General features: G+C 41.6%; 1 protein-coding gene across 3 annotated transcripts in view; it reads right to left on the minus strand.

Annotated features, from left to right (window-relative positions):
- Nucleotides 1–5,816: 5,816 nt before the first annotated feature.
- Nucleotides 5,817–18,121, minus strand: part of UNC79 (unc-79 homolog, NALCN channel complex subunit) — a 202,856-nt gene continuing 190,551 nt past the window's right edge. For all 3 annotated transcript variants that reach the window (XM_068553881.1, XM_068553705.1, XM_068553790.1), the window contains 3 exons: nt 17,927–18,004; nt 7,662–7,703; nt 5,817–6,017 (listed from right to left, as the gene is read on the minus strand). In XM_068553881.1, coding sequence (XP_068409982.1) covers nt 5,817–6,017; nt 7,662–7,703; nt 17,927–18,004 — 321 coding nt within the window. The remainder of the gene's footprint in view (nt 6,018–7,661; nt 7,704–17,926; nt 18,005–18,121) is intronic.

The following is an 18,121-nucleotide window of genomic DNA, read 5'->3' on the forward strand; positions in this document are numbered from 1 at the left end:
TGCCCCCCCAGCCCTGAGCCTAGCATTGGGCTCTCTAGCTGAAGGCTCTGGGCACACCGTGCTGTCTGAAACTGGCCGATCCCCTCTTCGGAGCCTTCCCACCACCATCCCCCAGCACCCCACCTGGGCAGCGTGATTGTCCTCACCTGGAGTGTTTCTGTCCTTCACGCCTGATTACTTGCTTGTTCCTTTCTTTTCCAAGTGGCCACTTGAAGGAGCGGAAATCAGGGCATCTGCCAGGCAGCCCCAGGAGGCTCCCCTCTCCACCGGCCTGCGGGCGGGGGCCTGTCTGGACTGCGTGATTAAAAAGCCAGTTCTTTGTTCCACCAGATCCGTGCCTTCCGCCAATGTCCCGCGCACCCTGCAGGGAAGAGCTGCCGCCAGGGCTCACCTTGGAGGGACCAGCCCTGACTAGAAATGAGGTCGAACTGATGGGTCGGGGTGTGGAGGGGGCCCATGGCCATGCAGGTGGGGGGGGAGTGATGCCAGGGAGAGGTGGGCCACTGTGGCTGAGAGCACGGCCCCAAGTCCTGCTTGGCCACTGGCTCGCTGAGTGACACTGGGTCAATCCCACCCCCTCTTAGGCCTGTAAGATGAGACGGTTGGTCTAAACTGGGCGGCAAACTCACAAGCCTGCAGGGTGGAGCAGGTGAATGAGTGAAGCACCAACTCAAAGGCAACAGGATTTCTGCCGAGAGGCTGTGGGGTCTTCCTGCTTAGGAGGCAGAGGTCAGTAGTTAGTGGGAAACGGTACAAAACTGGAGACTGCGTGCTCTAGCGGAAGTATTCAAACTGAAAGGGGAAATGGAAAGTTCAAGCTCATCAAACAAAATATGCTGTGGGCCAAGTTTCACCAGCAGGCTGCCGGCTACTGACTTCTGTTCTATGTGATTCTAGGTTACCTTGTGGTCAGATGAGTAGCAAAGGACTCTACCTATCATTGACCTGCCAGAATTATGTAGTAGAAAGGGCCAAGGCTTTGGAGGCAGACATATCTGGATTCAAAGTTTGCTCTGCCTCTTACTGACTCCTGCAGATATTGTCTCTCCATGCCTCAGTTTCCTCATCTGTAATATGGGGTTAATAACAGAAGTACCTGCCTCACATCACTGTTGAGAAGACTAAATGAGATTACTGTATCTAAAGTGCCTGACATGCAGTAAGCCCACACAGAGGGTAGCTATGATTATTTGAATTAGGGGCAAGTCTCAACAGGGCTGAGTGAACTCAGACCCCTAATCTAATAGAGTTCATCATCTCAATCTGATGAATTCAGAAAATTTTATTCTTTGCCATAAAACTATTAGATTAAGTGGGAAACTAAATGTGATTTTATTTGTGAGCTATAATTTTTTGGCAAGTAAATGAATTCCCAAAGTAAAGGAGAAAATGCCTTTGTCAGATGAAGTGACAGTGGCTCGATGGAAATTTATTATAGATGATTAATAAACAGAGAAACCAACAAGACTGAGCTTTCTCCAAAAGAGCCCTCAGATTGCTTTATCCCATGCTCTTGGCACATTTTAGCCAAAAGAGGCCAGAACCAAAAAAAGGAAGAGAGAAAATAACATTTACTGAGTGAAGCTCTGATGAAGTCAGATGGCCTTCTGGTCCTAATGCTACTACTGCCAGCTTGACCTTGGATGAGTCATTTAACTTCTGGGCCTCAGTTGCCTCACCTGCAAAGTGGGAATATTAACGGGGAAGAGAGGGCTAAGAGGAGTAAAGATAATGTTTGTGAAGTGCTTAACACCTAGTAGATACTCAGTAAACGGTGGCTCTTGTGGTTTCTCTTGAACCCCCTTCAAAAGAGGCTCACTGCTGTCAGTGGAAGGAACTGGCCAGCCTCTTATTGATAACACTTCCTCTCCCAGAGGGTTTGACTCTCATAAAAACATAGTTCGGTTCTATTCCATTGAGTTCCAACCACTCCCTTCATTCTTCTTAAGACCATTACTGTTAAAACACCCAATTTGCCCAAAATACATAGTTGCAAATTAATTCTATTAAAGAGGTATATTAAATGATCTGCATTGTCCGATTAATGCCAGAAGCCCTTGAGTCCCAGCTCACGAAAGAGTCTTGGTGGATAACCCATCTTCTCTGATCCAATCCAACCTTATTTGTCCTGTTGTAGCTTGGAAATGGAGACGAAGTTGCTGCGGTCACTTGGCCTCAGATGAGACTCTTAGGGAAGAGAGTTGCTGAAAATATCCCATTGTCAGGCAGAATGGCACGCTTGTAAAGAATGGCATACAATGAAGACTGGACACCCTTGGTTAATGAGCGCGTTTCAGCTCCCATGGGTCCTGTAGGTCTTGCTTCTGAGGGACTGGCCGAAGGAAAAACCAGATGAGCTGCAGCTGTGACCTGTCCCCTCGTTTGGTCTTCATAAGGTGGCACAGGTTTCCTTGGAGGTCCATAGAGTCTGGTATGGTCTCCCAAGCACCACCTCAGTCCTCCACTCATTTGCACTTTCCATCCCCCCAGGGAGATGGGTAGACAGCTCCATTTTACAGATAAGGCAAAACAGAGGTCCAGAGAGGTTTCATAACGTGTCCAAGGTCACCCAACTAGTAAGAGGCATGCTCACTGCAAACAATCATGGAATCTATGCATTTGCAGATTTTGGCCCATTCCACCCTTGGGAATCTCAGAATGTTCTGTTTACATCCTGGAACCAGTAGGATTCCGTGAGGGAAGGAAAACTGAATTTATTCCTGGCTCTTCTCCAAGCCAATAATCAGAACTGGCCAAATCTGGATTGGAGTCTCTCTGCCCTCTCTGCTGCTGTCAGAGCTGTCACCCGGGGCTGGAGTGTGGGGTAGCAGGAGTCTATGTGGACCGTGGTTGAGGGCACAGTCCCTGGGGTCAGACAACCTGGGGTCATGTTCCGGCTCTGCCTCTTACTAGCCGTAGACCTTGGGCAAGGAGCTCTACTTCTCTAGGCTTTAACATGAGAAATAAAACAGTAACCGATAACTTTTATTGAGTGCTTACCATGTGCCCGGCATTGCTTTAAGCTCTCTCCTTGCATTCTTTATTTTGTCATCTCAACAACCCTATGAGGTAGAATGTGTCACTGTCCACATTTTACAGACGAGGAAACACTAGTAATGCAACTTCAAAAACCCTGAGGCTTTGGGGAAAATATACCCATGCAAGGGTTCAACTCAGTGCTCCTCAGTGGCCTTCACCTAGGCCAGGGGTCAGGAGACTTTTTCTGTAAAGGGCCAGGTGGTAAATGTTTTAGGCTTTCAGGACTATTCAGTCTCCTTCATGACCCTTCAACTCTGCCGTTGTAGCACAAACACAGCCAGAGACAATGTGTAAATGGCTGGTGTGGTTGTGTTCTAGTAGATTTTTTTACAAAAACAGGCAGTGGGCTGCAGTTGTCTGACTCCTGACCTAGGCGAATGGCTTCTCCTCCTCCTTGTAAGGGACAGTCCTGCTAAACTTCCATCTGTCCCTTCTTTTCCTGGCTTTTTTCTTCTAAGTGCCTGAGCCCCACTTGCTGGAGAGGCTACCACAATGACATAACAAAAGAAGATGAGGATACTGGGTAATGAAGTGGGCAGGGGGTAGTGAGTGTAAGCCAGAGAAGCTTGCTGATCTCTATCAGCCAGTGAAGTGGCAGGGTCCCAGCAGGGGCAGTATTTTGGTCAAGCTGGTAGGAAAACTGGTCCCACAGTTCTGAGGGGCAAGGAGGGAGACCTGCCTGGATGGGACCAAGGACCCAGGTTGTGACTGGGGAAAAGGAAACAGATCCAGATAGCAGGAAGCATTAGAGACGACCCAGTCAGGAGGGCTGAGCTAAAGGGTCATCTCCAGCCCTTGGGGGGATGCAAATACAAAGGGAAATTGAGGCAGAAGTTCATTCAAGGAACTGGGCAAAGAAGATGGAGAAGAAGCTGTGGATGACTCTGGACCTTGTCTACTGGTAGAATAGGGCCACCAAGATCCTGGCCACCTGTGGCAGGGTGGGCTCAGGACCACTAAAGAGCTGGGCCTACAGCTTAGCCCAGATGGGGAAGTCAGTTAAACCTCCAGGGAGAGCAGCCAGGGCCGCCTGCTCCAGCCGGTTTCTGTAACCCCCTCTAGGAATCCCTGCATAAAAAAGAGACAGTCACAATTTAGCCCTTGCTGAGCCCACTGGGTAACTCAAGAAAGACCTGCTGCTTAATCAAATCCGTTCAATTCAATAGACGCTAAGTAAACATGTACTATGAGCCAAACCCTGGGGATACAGAGACAGGACATATCCTCAAAGCTGTCACAGTTTACAAGCGAGATAAGTACACGCGCAACTTTTTATAATACAAGACAAAATGTGCACAGAAGCATAACCAAGTACGACTTGGACAGAGGAGAATTCTGAATAGGGGAAGGCCTTTCCAAAGAGTTCGTTAGCAAAATATGAAGAATAATCATTTCTATACTCTTACTATAAGGACCTATTGGTTCCCCACAAGTTTTCATTAAGAATGGAGATCTGCCACCCTGTCTTTCTAGAACTCATGTGAAATACTTAACATTTGAGGACTTGTTTTCCCCTGAGAAGCATTAAGATATCAGACTTCCCAGAAGAAGAGAGAAGTTTCTTAAAAACCAACATAAAAAAAAAAAAAAAGTCTCATGCCCTCAAAGTCCCTCCTAGAGAATGGACTTCAAATAAATTGTGTATTTCTCTCACCAAATGATCTTAAAGAAAGCCTTTTCCTCTTAAAATTGTACTTAGTCTTAATGGAAGTTAGAAGTTTTAAAAGTTTAGAAGAAATGGTTGTCAGGAACCAAACTCTAGCTCTATAAACTGATTTTAAAAAACCCCAGGCTCACAAAGATAATAAAAAATGCATTTAATAGCATGTCGATATACAGCTTAAATGTATATTAAGTCTTCTTTTAGTCAGTGCATTACAGGGATAGAGAAGAGAAATATCATTTGTGAATGCACAGTCAAATGCTAAATATAAGTGCTGATAAATCTTGGGTGCTCTTAACACTATTAAAATTCCGTTTTATGAAACATAGCTCCAGGTGCAGTGTTCTGTGCCAGCGTGGGGAATCGTCTGGTCCAGTATGCAATCTACAGTTTTAAATTGAATTGTATACAAGTATTAACAAAAGAATAAAATTTATTATTCACAAAACTAAAGTGGTTGTCATAAAGCTTACAAGAAAGTACAGCCTAGGACTAATGAGTTGAAAAACTAGTTTTAAAAATAATAAAACTTACTGGACAGTCCTGGAAAATGATATTATAAAACAAAGAAAACAGTTGGCACAGTTTAACCACCTAATTTCTAAGTGCACTTTGTAATGGTCCTTGCAAGCTGCCACTTTTCCCAGGATAATGACAAAAAGCTTCAGTCAAGTGTCACTGGCTTATGGTGACGGGGTTTTTTATTGCATTGCCAAGAGTGGATTTTAAGAAAAAACACTACAAAGGTTTCAAAAACCCTATTTATTCTCTATCATCAAAAATAGCAACAGGGGGACTTATACAACTTTTCTGTGAGTACCCACCAGTCTATTTTTTTTTTCTTAAAAAAAATAGAAGTTAGTTAAAGAAAAATGATTTGGTTTTTAAAAAATAATGTAAGGAAACACTTAATCGGATAGCCCAAGGAGTCATCAGAAATGTGTAGCAAGAAAGCTTCATTTTGGCCCTCTCCGGCCTTTGCACGTCTTTTACTAAACTAGAAAGAGAATGTACAGTACCAATATGTTCCCCAACCTGCTTGGATCGAATTGTTTTGTTTTGAAACCCATTATTGCTAAACCAGAGTGTTGACACTGAGAGCCGAGGAGTCCGCTCATAGAGGATAAAATTGAGAGGCTGCTTCTGAGGACTGGATCTCCACCTGGGCCATTTTGAACTGGGTGCACTGCAGCCACTTGCGCAGGGCCGCCAGGCTGGCACTGCTCTGGGTGGAGCCCGGCAGCGTCCTGAGGCTGTGGTGGTCCACGTTGTTCTGAATGGCCTGGAGGCGAAGCTGGAGTCCCGCAGATAAGTGCTGTAAGAAAGGGCAAGACGGTAGTTTAGTTTCTTTCCTGCTCGGGTTCCCGGTCCACCCAGGGAGTGCCGGCCTGGACTTCTTCTGCAGGCGGAACTTACACGTGGCACGGGGGCTGTCTGGCCTGAAGAAGGCCAACTCCCAAATTTGGGGAGGGCTCAGGACAGAGGGCGTGGGCCGGTGCCATGTCCTTAGAGCCCACCTGGCCCAAATCCATCCAAATAATGCCCCTCCCACCTCGACTCATTCATTGCAACACCAGTGCAGGGGCTGACACTTAGACTTGTCCCCCAAGAGCTGTTTGCTATGTGGGCCTGGTGTCGTGGGGTCTGCTGCCAGGCTCCCTGGGTTCAGATCCTCGGTCCCCTGTAAACAACTTGGGGAACAAGGTTTTTCGGTCTGTGTTTGGATTGTCTCATGGGCAAAGTGGGGATAGTAACACTCACCTGACGGGGTTATTGTAAGGATAAGTGAGTTAACAGAGGGGTCAGAACAGAAGCCGGCACATAGGAAGTGCTCAGGACCTTTTCATCATGATTATAGTCTCTCTGTTCTCACGTTCATGCACACGAAGGAGCTAGGTTGTAAGCTTTTCTTATTCTTCTTAGCTTTTCATGAAGTTCTGTTGGCCTCCACTTAGCACTCTGGGCAATGTCAAATTGCCACAGATGACCGCCAAGCAGGGGGAGGGCAGTTTGGAATGCCTCAGGGTGAAAGTCCAAGCAGTTTTCACAATAGAAGCTAGTGGTGCAATGAGGTTTCCAGCAGAGCCACTGGCCCTACCGGTGGCCACAAACAGCAGTTAGGCCATGAACCAGTACTCAAAGCCTGTGGGCACTGCTGACAGCTGTATACCTCTCTTGGTATCCCTTGAAGTCACCTCCCTTCCTTCCACAAGCATCCCTCCCCAACTCTGGGAGGAAATCCAGCAACAAGGCTTCCGTCTTCTCCCCCTCCTCCCTGATACTCCCAGTGCCTTAGACGGGACCCAGTTTGGGATGGAGCGGGTGGTGAGCTTTGCCATCTTAATGTTAAGCCCCAGTAACTAGATTTACAGCCATGGAGTATGTCTGGCCCTGCAGTGACAATGCGTCACTCAAGGCGGGGCCTGGCAGTGAGAAATACATTCTGTCTTCCCCTCCCTGGCTGTGGGACCCTGTCCAAGTTACTCTTCCTTCTGAGCCTATGTTTCCTCTTATATAGAATGAGGGGGGGGGGAGTGGGCAGGTCCCTTCTAGTTCAATTCTGTCATTCACTGAATGTTATCCTCTCTTAGTAGAATTCTTCCCATCACAAAAAGTCAGTCCTAGTGGCCAGGAAATAGCACTGGACGTGTCTGGGACCGGATCCCATGGGTGTCCTCTGAAGGTAGAGTAGCTTTTCAGCCTGTATTCTAGTCAGTAGCGGAGCCTCGCCCAGACTCTGGGATCCTCCCCCTCCCCCTTCAATCAACGATGAGTAGCAGGACAGCGGCTCCTGCTGTCACCTCGGCCCACAGGCCCCCTACCTGTCCCGCAGGGTCTCCTGCGTTATCAGCCCCCAGAGACCAGGAACAGGTAATGAGCGGAGCATTGTGGAGCCCTGTGAACGTTACGAGCTTCTCTGGAGGGAACTGAGCTTCCAGTACACCCGGGGGTGACTTACCTTGATATTTGACTGAATCATTGGCAACCACATAGGTATCAGCTGTATGGAGAAACACAGAAGGCCCATTACTACTGTTCCCCATTCTCCCACATAAGCTCCGCTTACTGCCTGGCAAAGCAAGGCACACGGAATCCCTTTAACATCACAAAAGAATGTGGGCCTCCACTGCAGAGTTCCCCCGCTATCAGACAAACGTCTCTCTGAGGCCAAACCCTGCTGAGCTGGTGGCATTTGGAGGTTAATAAGCACCCCATGAGTGCCTGAAACACACACTGTAAATGACTGATTGTCTCTTGAAAGCTACCAAGCATGGGAAATTAAATGTGTATTTATTTAATTAAATCCTCCCTTTCTAGAAATAGAATTTCCTCCACGGGATCTTTAGAACTGAGTCTCCAAGTAGCATGGTGAAGCTATCTGCCTGTGGTCGTTAAGATCACTGGGAAGCGGTTAAAATGCTTAAGTGATGGACAAAGACAAGCCCTGAAGTTGCCTGGCTGTGATTTGGAAGACGGGACACAGCAGGAGTGAGTGCAGGCCGGGGTTTCAGCAGTGTGGGTGCACGGGCAGGCGAGCAGCGGGTCCCTGCTCCAGCCGGGAGCGAGGCTCTCAAATCCTGGGCATCTGGGGAGCCCTGCCCTTCCGCTGCCTCTGATTTGCCCTGAGACCCTTCCTAGGAGGTCACAGGTGCCCCGCCCGAGCTCCCCCAGCAGCGGCTCTCCTCTGTCCACTTTGGTCTCTCGCCACACTTCAGCCCTTCCTAACGCAAGTGTTGACTTGCGTTCGTGGCCTCATAAATCCACAAGTCAGGGACAGAATACATTTCCCAAAGTGTATTCCACACAACTCTAGGTGGGTGGGATTTAAATGGGGAAGGAGGGCTATGATCTAATAACTCTGGAAATGTTAGTTTCTTTCAGGACTGCTCAGATCTTTAATACGCTCAAATGCATATCATTTCACTCCATGCTCTTTCTGACCCGACTCCAATAGAGTAGAGTTGATATGGACTGCATTGTGTCATCTCATATAGCCGTTGTAGTCCTTGCCCACACAGCCTCAGATGTGACCTTATTTGGAAATGGGGTCATTGAAGATGTAGCGAGTTAAGATGAGGCCACTCTGGAGTAGGGGGGACCCCTAATCCAATATGACTGGTGTTCTTATAGAAAGGGGGAAATTTGGACACAGATAGATACACAGGGAGAGTGGCACATGAAGGTGAAGCAGAGATCTACAAGCCAAGGAACGCCAAAGATGGCCAGCAAACCCCCAGGAGCCAGGGGAGAGGCTGGGACAGATGCTCCCTCACAGCCTCAGAAGGAATCAGTTCTGCCATCACCTTGATCTCGTAACTTCTTGCCTCCAGAACCATGAGACGGTACATTTCTGTTGCTTCCGTCACCCAATTTGCAGTGCTCAGCAGCCTAGCAAACTAATACAAGGGCACTCAAGGAAGCAAAGCCCAGAGGTGGGAGTGTGCAGAGAGGTGAGGAAGCAGTGGAGGTTCACGTGATGCTGAAGGGTGAGGTTCTTAGCACAGGGTCATGAAAAACAAGTTTAGCAAAGCAGAGCAAGGCCTCTCCCCATCTACCCACAGATGATCTAGGATGCCACATAAGGAGATATGGGTTTTATTCCAAATTCAGTGTGCTTTCTGATGAGGGAAGGCCCATTCACCGTGAGGAGAACGGTGCTCCAGCAAGGTCACTGTGGCAGCAGTTTGGACACTAGGATGTGGAAGGACATGGAGAACGGAGGCAGGGGCCCAGTGTGGAGGCTGCCTTCATGGTCCAGATAAGACCAGGGACGGCTTCCGGGATGGAGAAGGCTGCTGCCTGCAGTGCCAACCTGTGAGGGTCTGAGGACTAGTTTGCTCTTTGGATCGGGGAAAAGGTTAAAAGTGAGCCTGGGATTTGTTCACAGCAATGCAATGACCAAAGCGAGAGGATCAGGAGGAGAGCCTGCTGGGACGGGGGATAGCATATAAATAACCTCTCTGTTCACTAGTCACGGCCATAGCTGCTAGTCTCATTTAATTCATCAAATCATTAAAAAAACAACTTGGTGAGGTGATAAATTATATTTCCTCTCTATTCTTTTTTTCCCAAGGCTAAATCTGGCTGCTGCTCTGCTTTCAACGTTCTATAGATACAAACAATTTGCTAATTTGACTTCCATTGATGTTTATTCCTAAACACAGTGTTTCTATCACAGCCATTTAATACTCTGTCGCTAATATGACTGCTGTGTTTGGAAACGGAGGATGGTGTGCCCCAGAAGATGTGATGGGACTGAAACTCAATCAGAAAATGACACCCTTTCATGCCTCCCCTGCCACCCACCTTCATAATAAAACTGTGGGATTACGAAGGTTGGTGGCAGATAAGGGTGTACTCTCTGGCGTTTAAGAGGACTGGCTCATCTGGATATTCTGAATGGAAAAAATAAGTTAGTCTAACCGCCTTCTCCCTACTGTCTGCAGGGCAAAAACAAGCCCTGAGGGGTCCTAACGCCTACAGACTTTTGTTGTCTTTTGACCCATTTAATATGGAAGCAGGCCCCTATGCCTCTTGATGTTTGGGAAATACCTGAACTAACCTCTTGTTAAGAATCCTGAGGGACGGAGGAGGCTTGAGACCAGGGAACACTGAGTACTCTGCCCCTGGGTGGACACCTTTCCCAGGGTTGCCCCAGGGGCTAAGGGCCTTTATGAGGCAATCAAGGGGAATACTGAGGCTGATTTTGGAAGTGCTTTTGTTATTTCCCTATTGATGTAACACAAGACCATAAGATTCTAAATATACCTGCAAGGGGCCTTCAGGTTTGTGATTTACGAACCTGACTGAAGGCATCAGGTTAAAGTTCATTGTGAAGGACAGCACTATACAATCCAGCAGTCATCCTATTTCCGGAATGCTAATTCGACTTTTTTTGAATAATGTTCATTTCAGTACCCTTTTGCTAGTGGCTCCTACAAAGCTGTCAGTAAGAATTAGATGTAATTTATTCTGGGCACTGTAATGTTATAATAAAATTGGTTGGTTTTTTTTCTTCTCCAAAAACAATATCCAGAAAACTAAAGGACATTTAAAAAAATATGTTGTTTTTCATCAAAGTCAAAGGGATACTTTTCCTCTTATCTCGGTTTATGTTATGGGATAAATTGAAGACTTCCTGCTCAGTTGGACTACATTCATTTCACTCCATGTTTTTTCCAGCCCTCAAAATAAAATTAGTCATGAAACTTTCTCTTTCACCCAAGATGGAGTAACAAAGACCAGATTTACAATCCTGCCTAAAACAAAACTAAAATTCCAGATGAAGGGTAATGAAACAATGATTTTCAGACATTAAGCATCAGCAATGCAGGACAGTGATCGCTGAGGGAGAGGAAACAGACAAGGTGACCCCTACAGTTATCCTAGCTCACTGCCTAGAAAGTGTTTTCAGGCAGTAGCACAGGGAGAAGGAACCCAGGTACAGTCTGGTGGTCTTCCTGAGGTAAGGAGATGGAGCTGGGAGTCCAGGGAGGCCAAGGGAGCTAGAGTTTGTAAGGCAGAGTAGTGGAAAGGAGAGAGCTATATAGAGAGAGAGAGAGCGCTAACTCTCTGAAGATCTGTAAAGGGTTCCCCTTGAGTCTTCAGCTCAATACTGACCAGTATACACATGTGAGAAAATTATCCAAGGCTGAAGAAAAAATAACCTAAAAAGATTAGAGGGAAAAATCCCTGGTAATCACATAACAATAGTTTGTGCTTCCACTAGTTACAGTAGAAAAATCTTGCAAATCATAGAACACCAAGTAGAGTACTCAGAAGGATATTACCTTACCAGTGAAGAAATAGTAGCCCTAGACAAACTGCTGCTCCGATCCTACCTAACAAAGCTTAACACCAAGTTTCAAAGGCATAAAACTGTTTCTAAGTAATTTAACTATGTCATAGAATACAGCTCAAGAATGCTTGTAGGAATAAAAAATATCTAGCACCCAAAAAAGTCAAATTCAAACTGTCAAGAATCCAATAAAAAATTACCAGGCATGCTAAGAAGCAGGAAAATGTGATCCATAACGAGAAGAAAAATCAAGTAACTAGAAAAGACCCCCAAATGATACAGAGAACAGAACTGGTAAACAAGGACATTAAAACAGTTATTATAACTATATTCAATATGGTCAAGAAGGTAGAGGAAATACTGAGTATGTTAAATAGAGGTATGCAAGAAAATTTTAAAGAAACAATAGCTGATACTTTTCCAGATATAATGAAAACTATAAATTCACAGATCCAAGAAAGTCAACAAACTCAAGCACAAGAAACATGACGAAAACTACACCAAGGCATATCATCATCAAATTGCTTAGCAACAATGGTAAAGAAAAAAATCTTCAAAGCAGTCTGAGAAAAAAGACGTATCATATACAGAAGAAAAGAAATAAGAATGACAAAGATTTCTTCTCAGAAATAATGGAAGCAAAAAGACAGTGGATGAATAGCATCTTTAAAATACTAGGGGGAAAAAAAACTTCGAAACTAGAATTCAATAACCACTGAAAATAGCTTTCAAATATGAAGGTAAAGTAAAGACTTTCTCAGACATACAAAAGCTGAAGGAATTAAGCTTCAGCAGACCAACACAAGAAGCAGTAAAGAAAGTCCTTTGGGCAGAAGGAAGATGGAAGTTTAATTCCATAGAAAGGAATGAAGAAAACTGAAAAATGTAAATATGGCAATAATAGCAAATATAAATAAATATAAAACAAAATTTAAATTGCTTTGAGAGATAATTGTTTAAAGCAAAAAAATATTATGGTTTGGTTTGTAACATATGTAGGAGTAAAATGGATGACAATCATAGCACAAAGTCTGGAAATGGAAGTATACTGTTGTACATTCTCATACTATACATGAAGTGGTATATTATTACTTGAAGGCAGATTGTGTTAAGTTAAAAATGTAGACTATAAACTCTTAAGTCAACCACTAAAACAACAACAGCTAAGACATATAGCTAATAAGATAACTGAAAAACACATTTAAATAACCCATGGGTCAAAGAAGAAGTCAAAAGGGAAATTAGAAAGTATTTTGAACTGAATGTAAATGAGAATATATCAAAATTTAGAGGAATACAGCCAAAGCAGTACTTAGGAGGAAATTCAGAAAACCAAACACTGACAGCTGAATAGAAAAAGGTTCTCAAATTGATGACCTCAGCTTCCACCTGAAGAATCTAGACCAAAAAGTGGAAATTGTATCCAAAATTTAATCATTAAAAACTCAATTAGTCAAAAAGAAGGTAGAAAAAGAGGGAATAAAGGACAAAGAATGGATGGGAAATAAAGAAAACAAGCAGCAAGATATTTTAAGCCAAATAGTATCACAAAACACATGAAATGAAAATGGTTTAAAAATCCCAATTAAAAGGGATTGTCAGATTGGATTTTTAAAAAAGCCCAATACCCAACTACATGCTGCCTATAAGAAATATACTTTAAATATAAAGACACAAATAGGTTAAAGGGCTAGAAAAAGATATACCATACTAACACTAGTCAAAAGAAAGCTGGACTGCCTTTATTATTACCAAAGAATATTATCGAGGATAAAGAGAACCATTTCATAATTTCAATTCATTAAGAAGATATAACAATCCTAAACTTTTATGCACCTAATGAGAGTTTCATAATATGTGAAACAAAAACTGGTAGACCTGAAAGGATAAATTAGGGAGATATTTCAATACCCTTTTCAATAACTGACAGACTAAGTGGATAGAAAAAGAAGGAAGGACATGAAAAAATTGAACAACACTATCAACAAGCTTGAATCAACTGACCTAGGAAACTATATTCAACAACAGCAGAAGACATATTCTTTTCTAGTACACACAGCATTTACCAAGATAGACAATATCCTAAACAAGACTCAATAAATTTAAAATGAGTCAAATTATACAAAGTATTGATATTTTCTCTGACCATAACAGGATTGGATTAAAAATCCATAACAGAAAATCTCTAGAAAAGCCTCAAATATTTGGAAACTAAATTCTTGCCTCTAAATAAGGAATGGGTCAAAAAGGAAAGCAAAAGGGAAGATAGAAAGTATTCTGAACTGAACGAAAATGAGAACACAACTACCAAATTGTAGGAGGCTGCTAAACCAGTGCTTAGATGGAAATCTATAGCACTAATCACTTATGTTATAAAAGAAAAAAATCTCAAATCAGTGAATTCCACTTCCACCTTAAGAAACAAGAAAAAGAAGAGCAAATTAAATTGAAAGTCAACAGAAGAAAGAAAATAATAAAGAACAGAAATCAGTGAAACAAAAACTGCAGAAAAAATCTATGAAAACCAACCAAAAGCTGGTTATTGTTGTCATTGTTTTAAATCAAAAGCTCACTAAAATTGATAAACCTTTAACCAGATTGATCAGAAAAATAAAAGTGAGATCACAAATCACCATTATCAGGAATGAAAGAGGTGGCATAACTACTGATCCTACAAATATTAAAAGTATAATAAGGGACTATTATGAGTAACTTCATGCCAATAACATCAACTATTCTGATGAAATGGACAAATTCTTTGAAAGACACACTGTCAAAGATCACTCAAGAATAAGCAGATAACTTAAATAACCCTATATCTATTAAAGAAATTGAATCTGTAGTTTAACACCCTCCTGCAAAGAAAATTCCAAGCCCAAGCAGTTCCACTGGTGAATTTGACCAAATATTTAAGGAGAAAAAAAAAAATACCAAACATATACAAACTTTTCCAGAAATGGAAAAGAAAGGAATACTTCCTGACTTATTCTATAAGGCCATCATTACCCTGATACCAAAACCAAATATAGTTATTACAAGAAAAGAAAATTACAGTACAATATCCCTCATAAACACTGATGCAAAAAAATTATTTTAAAGTGTTAGCAAATAGAATTCAGCAATACATAAAAGAATAATACTTCAAGACCAAGTGGTTTGTCCCAGGAATATAAGGTTGGTTTAACATTCAAAAATCAATCCATGAAACTCAATAGTCAAAAAAGAAAAATCAAATGACCATCTCAATAAATGTAGAAAAAGCATTTGACAAATCCTACATCTATTCCTGACAAAAATTCTTAGCAGACTAGGAATAGAAGAGACCCTTACTCAATCTGACAAAGGGTATCTATGAAAAACTAACAGCTAACATTTATATTTAATGAATGCTTTCTTCCTAAGATCAGGAACAAGACAAGGTTTCCAACTCTCATGACTTCTATTCAACTTGTATTAGAGGATCTAGCCAGAGCAATGAGACAAGAAAAAGAAATTAAAAGTATAAAAATTCAAAAGAAAGAAAGAAAACTGCTTCTACTTGCACATGACATTATTGTCTACAGAGAAAATCTGATGAAAGCTACAAGAAAGCTACTAGAACTAATAAATGAGTTTAACAGATTGCAGGGTATAAAGGCATAAATCAGTTATATTTCTAAATACTAACAATAAAATACCAAAAATTTAAATGTAAAAAACCATGTTATTTATAATACTATAAAATTACTATATACTTAGGGATAAATTTGACAAAATATTCTAGTCCTGTATATGGAAAACTATAAATCTTGCTGAGAAAAATTAATGAAGACATAAATAAATAGAGTGATATACTCTGTTCATAGATTGGAAGACTCGATATTGTTAATATCTCAATTCTCCTTAAAGTGATGTATACATCAGTGCAACCCACATTCCCAGCAGGTTTTTCGTAGTAATTGACAAGTTGATTTTAAAACGTATCTAGAATGCAACGGACCTAAAATAGCCAAAACAACTTTGAAATAGGTGTAGAAATTTAGAGGAGTAACACTACATGATTTCAAGGCATATTAGAAAGCTATAGTAACCTAGACAGCGTGGTACAAAGGTAGACAAACAGATCAATAGAAATGAATTGAGTATCCATTAATAGAACCATACATGAATGGTCAATTGATTTTTGACAAAAGTGCAAAAGCAATTCAATGGATAGAATTTTTAACAAATAATCCTAGAATAATTGGATAGCCACACACATAAAAAGTACCTCAATCCATACCACACACATCCACAAAAGTTAACTCAAAATGGATCATAGATATCAACTAACACCTAGAAGAAAACATATATAATACCTAGAAGAAAACACAAAGAAAACTCTTTGTGATCTTGGATTAGGCAAAGATTTTCTTAAATACAACATCAAAAGCATGATTCATAAAAGAAAAATTTGATAAATGGTATTTCATCAAAATTAAGACTTTCTGCTCTTCACAAGTCACTGTGAAAACAATGAGAAGACAAACACAGAAAAAAAATCTTTGCAAATGACATATCTGATAAAGGACTTGTATCTGAAAATTCAATAATAAGAAAAAAACCAACTTGATTTTTTAAATGGGCAAATAATTTTAATAGACATTTTACCATGCAGATATATGGATAGCAAATAAGCACATGAAAAAGATGTGTATCATTTGTCAACAAGAAAATGCAATTTTGCAGTACACAGTTCTTAGAACGACTAAAACTAAAGATTAACTACATTAAGTATTGACGAAGATGTGTAGGCACTGGAATGCATACTGCTGGTGTGAATGTAACAGGGTACAATCACTTTGGAAAACAGTTTGCCAATTTCTTTAAAAGTTATACACATATCACACAGCCTAGCAATTCCACTCCTTGGTATTTATCCAACACACATGAAAGCCTATAGCTACACAAAGACTTGTGTATGTATATTCATAACAGCTTTATTTGTAATAGCCTCAAACTTTTGGAAACAGCTCAGATGTCCATTAATTGATGAATGGATAAACGAAATGTGTTATATCCATATAATAGATACTACTCAGAAATAAAATAATCTACTGATACACGTAACATGGATTAATGGTAATATAATTATTCTGAGTGAAGGAAGGCAGAAAAAAAGCATAACTACTGTATGAATCTATTTATATGAAATTCTAGAAAATGCAAACTAAGCTATTATGACAGAAAGCAGATCAGTAGGTGCCTGGGGATGAGGAAGTGGGGTACAGGAAGCGGTGGAATAGAGACTAACAAGTGTGTATGAGAAAACTTTAGCTGGGGAGGACATTCACTATCTTGACTGTGGGGATGGATGGTTTCATGGGTATAATATGTGTGATGTGAAGATATCAAATTGTACATTTTACATATGTAAAGTTTACTGTGTATAAATTATACTTCAATAAAGCTGTAAAAAACAAAATCAGGTATGATCACCCAAGAGTCAGTCATGTAGTTTCTCTCATAGTGTTGACATTTGCTATTGACTGTCAAGCTAGATAAGCTATATCTATCCCATTTGAACCAACTACCTTGCAGTTTTCTGGTAACAGTCAAGTTTTCCCTAAAAATGCGCTGCTTTTCTTCAGCACTGTGTGAGTTAACTTTACAAATGTCCTTTATTGAAGAGAGTCAAACCAAGGAGTGAAATAGGAAGTTATAAGGTTCTAAACTGATGCACTCTGTGGGCGGGGAGGGGGGAGGGGGGTGGTGATGGTGGCTGGGATAATGGAATATAGACTTGGAAGGCAAAGAAGGAAGTGGTACAAGAAGAGGAAGGACAAAGAATCAGTGAAACAGAGAGGTGGAATGATAGGAAGGAAAGGAAAAAGAATGGAAATAAAAAGAGAAAGTGAGTGAGCAACCACCTTTTCCTTTGTTCTTTTATCTTTTTATCACACTAGGATGTTTCTGATGTCCCTGGATAGATAACAAATACATGAATTACTTTCACACGCTGTACAGTGATTTAGAATAGTAATATTAGAAACTAAATTAATTTATCTTAGAGAAAAGTATCAGCTACCAAGTCAAACAATGACAGAGAATTTTCCTTGGTTTTCTGGATATCTTGCAAGGTGAGGCTCCACCAAACAATTTCTAGGACTCTAGGGTCATTTCCAGATCAATGTTTCTGGTAATATTTTAATTACTTATGTTGCATGACATCATGGTGCGACATATTGAACCCAGCTAGAGTTGGTCACAGTGGTGGAGCAAGAGCAAAAATTATACTATAACTATTTGGTGAAGGCTTGTTATGTGAGCCCGATTCCTCCAGCCCCATCTTTGAATGTGAAAATTAAATCAGTTTTATTTTCCTCTTCAGAAGGTACATTCAAAATAAATTCACATTTGCTTTTAGAAGCAAGATACGGTCTATAGAAATCATAAGATTTTCCTACCTTGACAAAAATTGTTGAATTGCATTCTTGCAATGCCTCCATTAAACTAATCACATGGAGACACACCATTTCTACCATCTGAAACAACAAACAGGAAAATCAATTCCACTCAAGGTGATACGGAAACAGTCTGCAGCGACATGCCCTGTGCCCATGAGGACATTCTGCACAACAGCCAGAGGGGACCAGAGGTAT

The sequence above is a fragment of the Eschrichtius robustus genome, chromosome 1, assembly GCF_028021215.1.
Source record: "Eschrichtius robustus isolate mEscRob2 chromosome 1, mEscRob2.pri, whole genome shotgun sequence".
In the NCBI taxonomy this organism is placed as follows: domain Eukaryota; kingdom Metazoa; phylum Chordata; class Mammalia; order Artiodactyla; family Eschrichtiidae; genus Eschrichtius; species Eschrichtius robustus.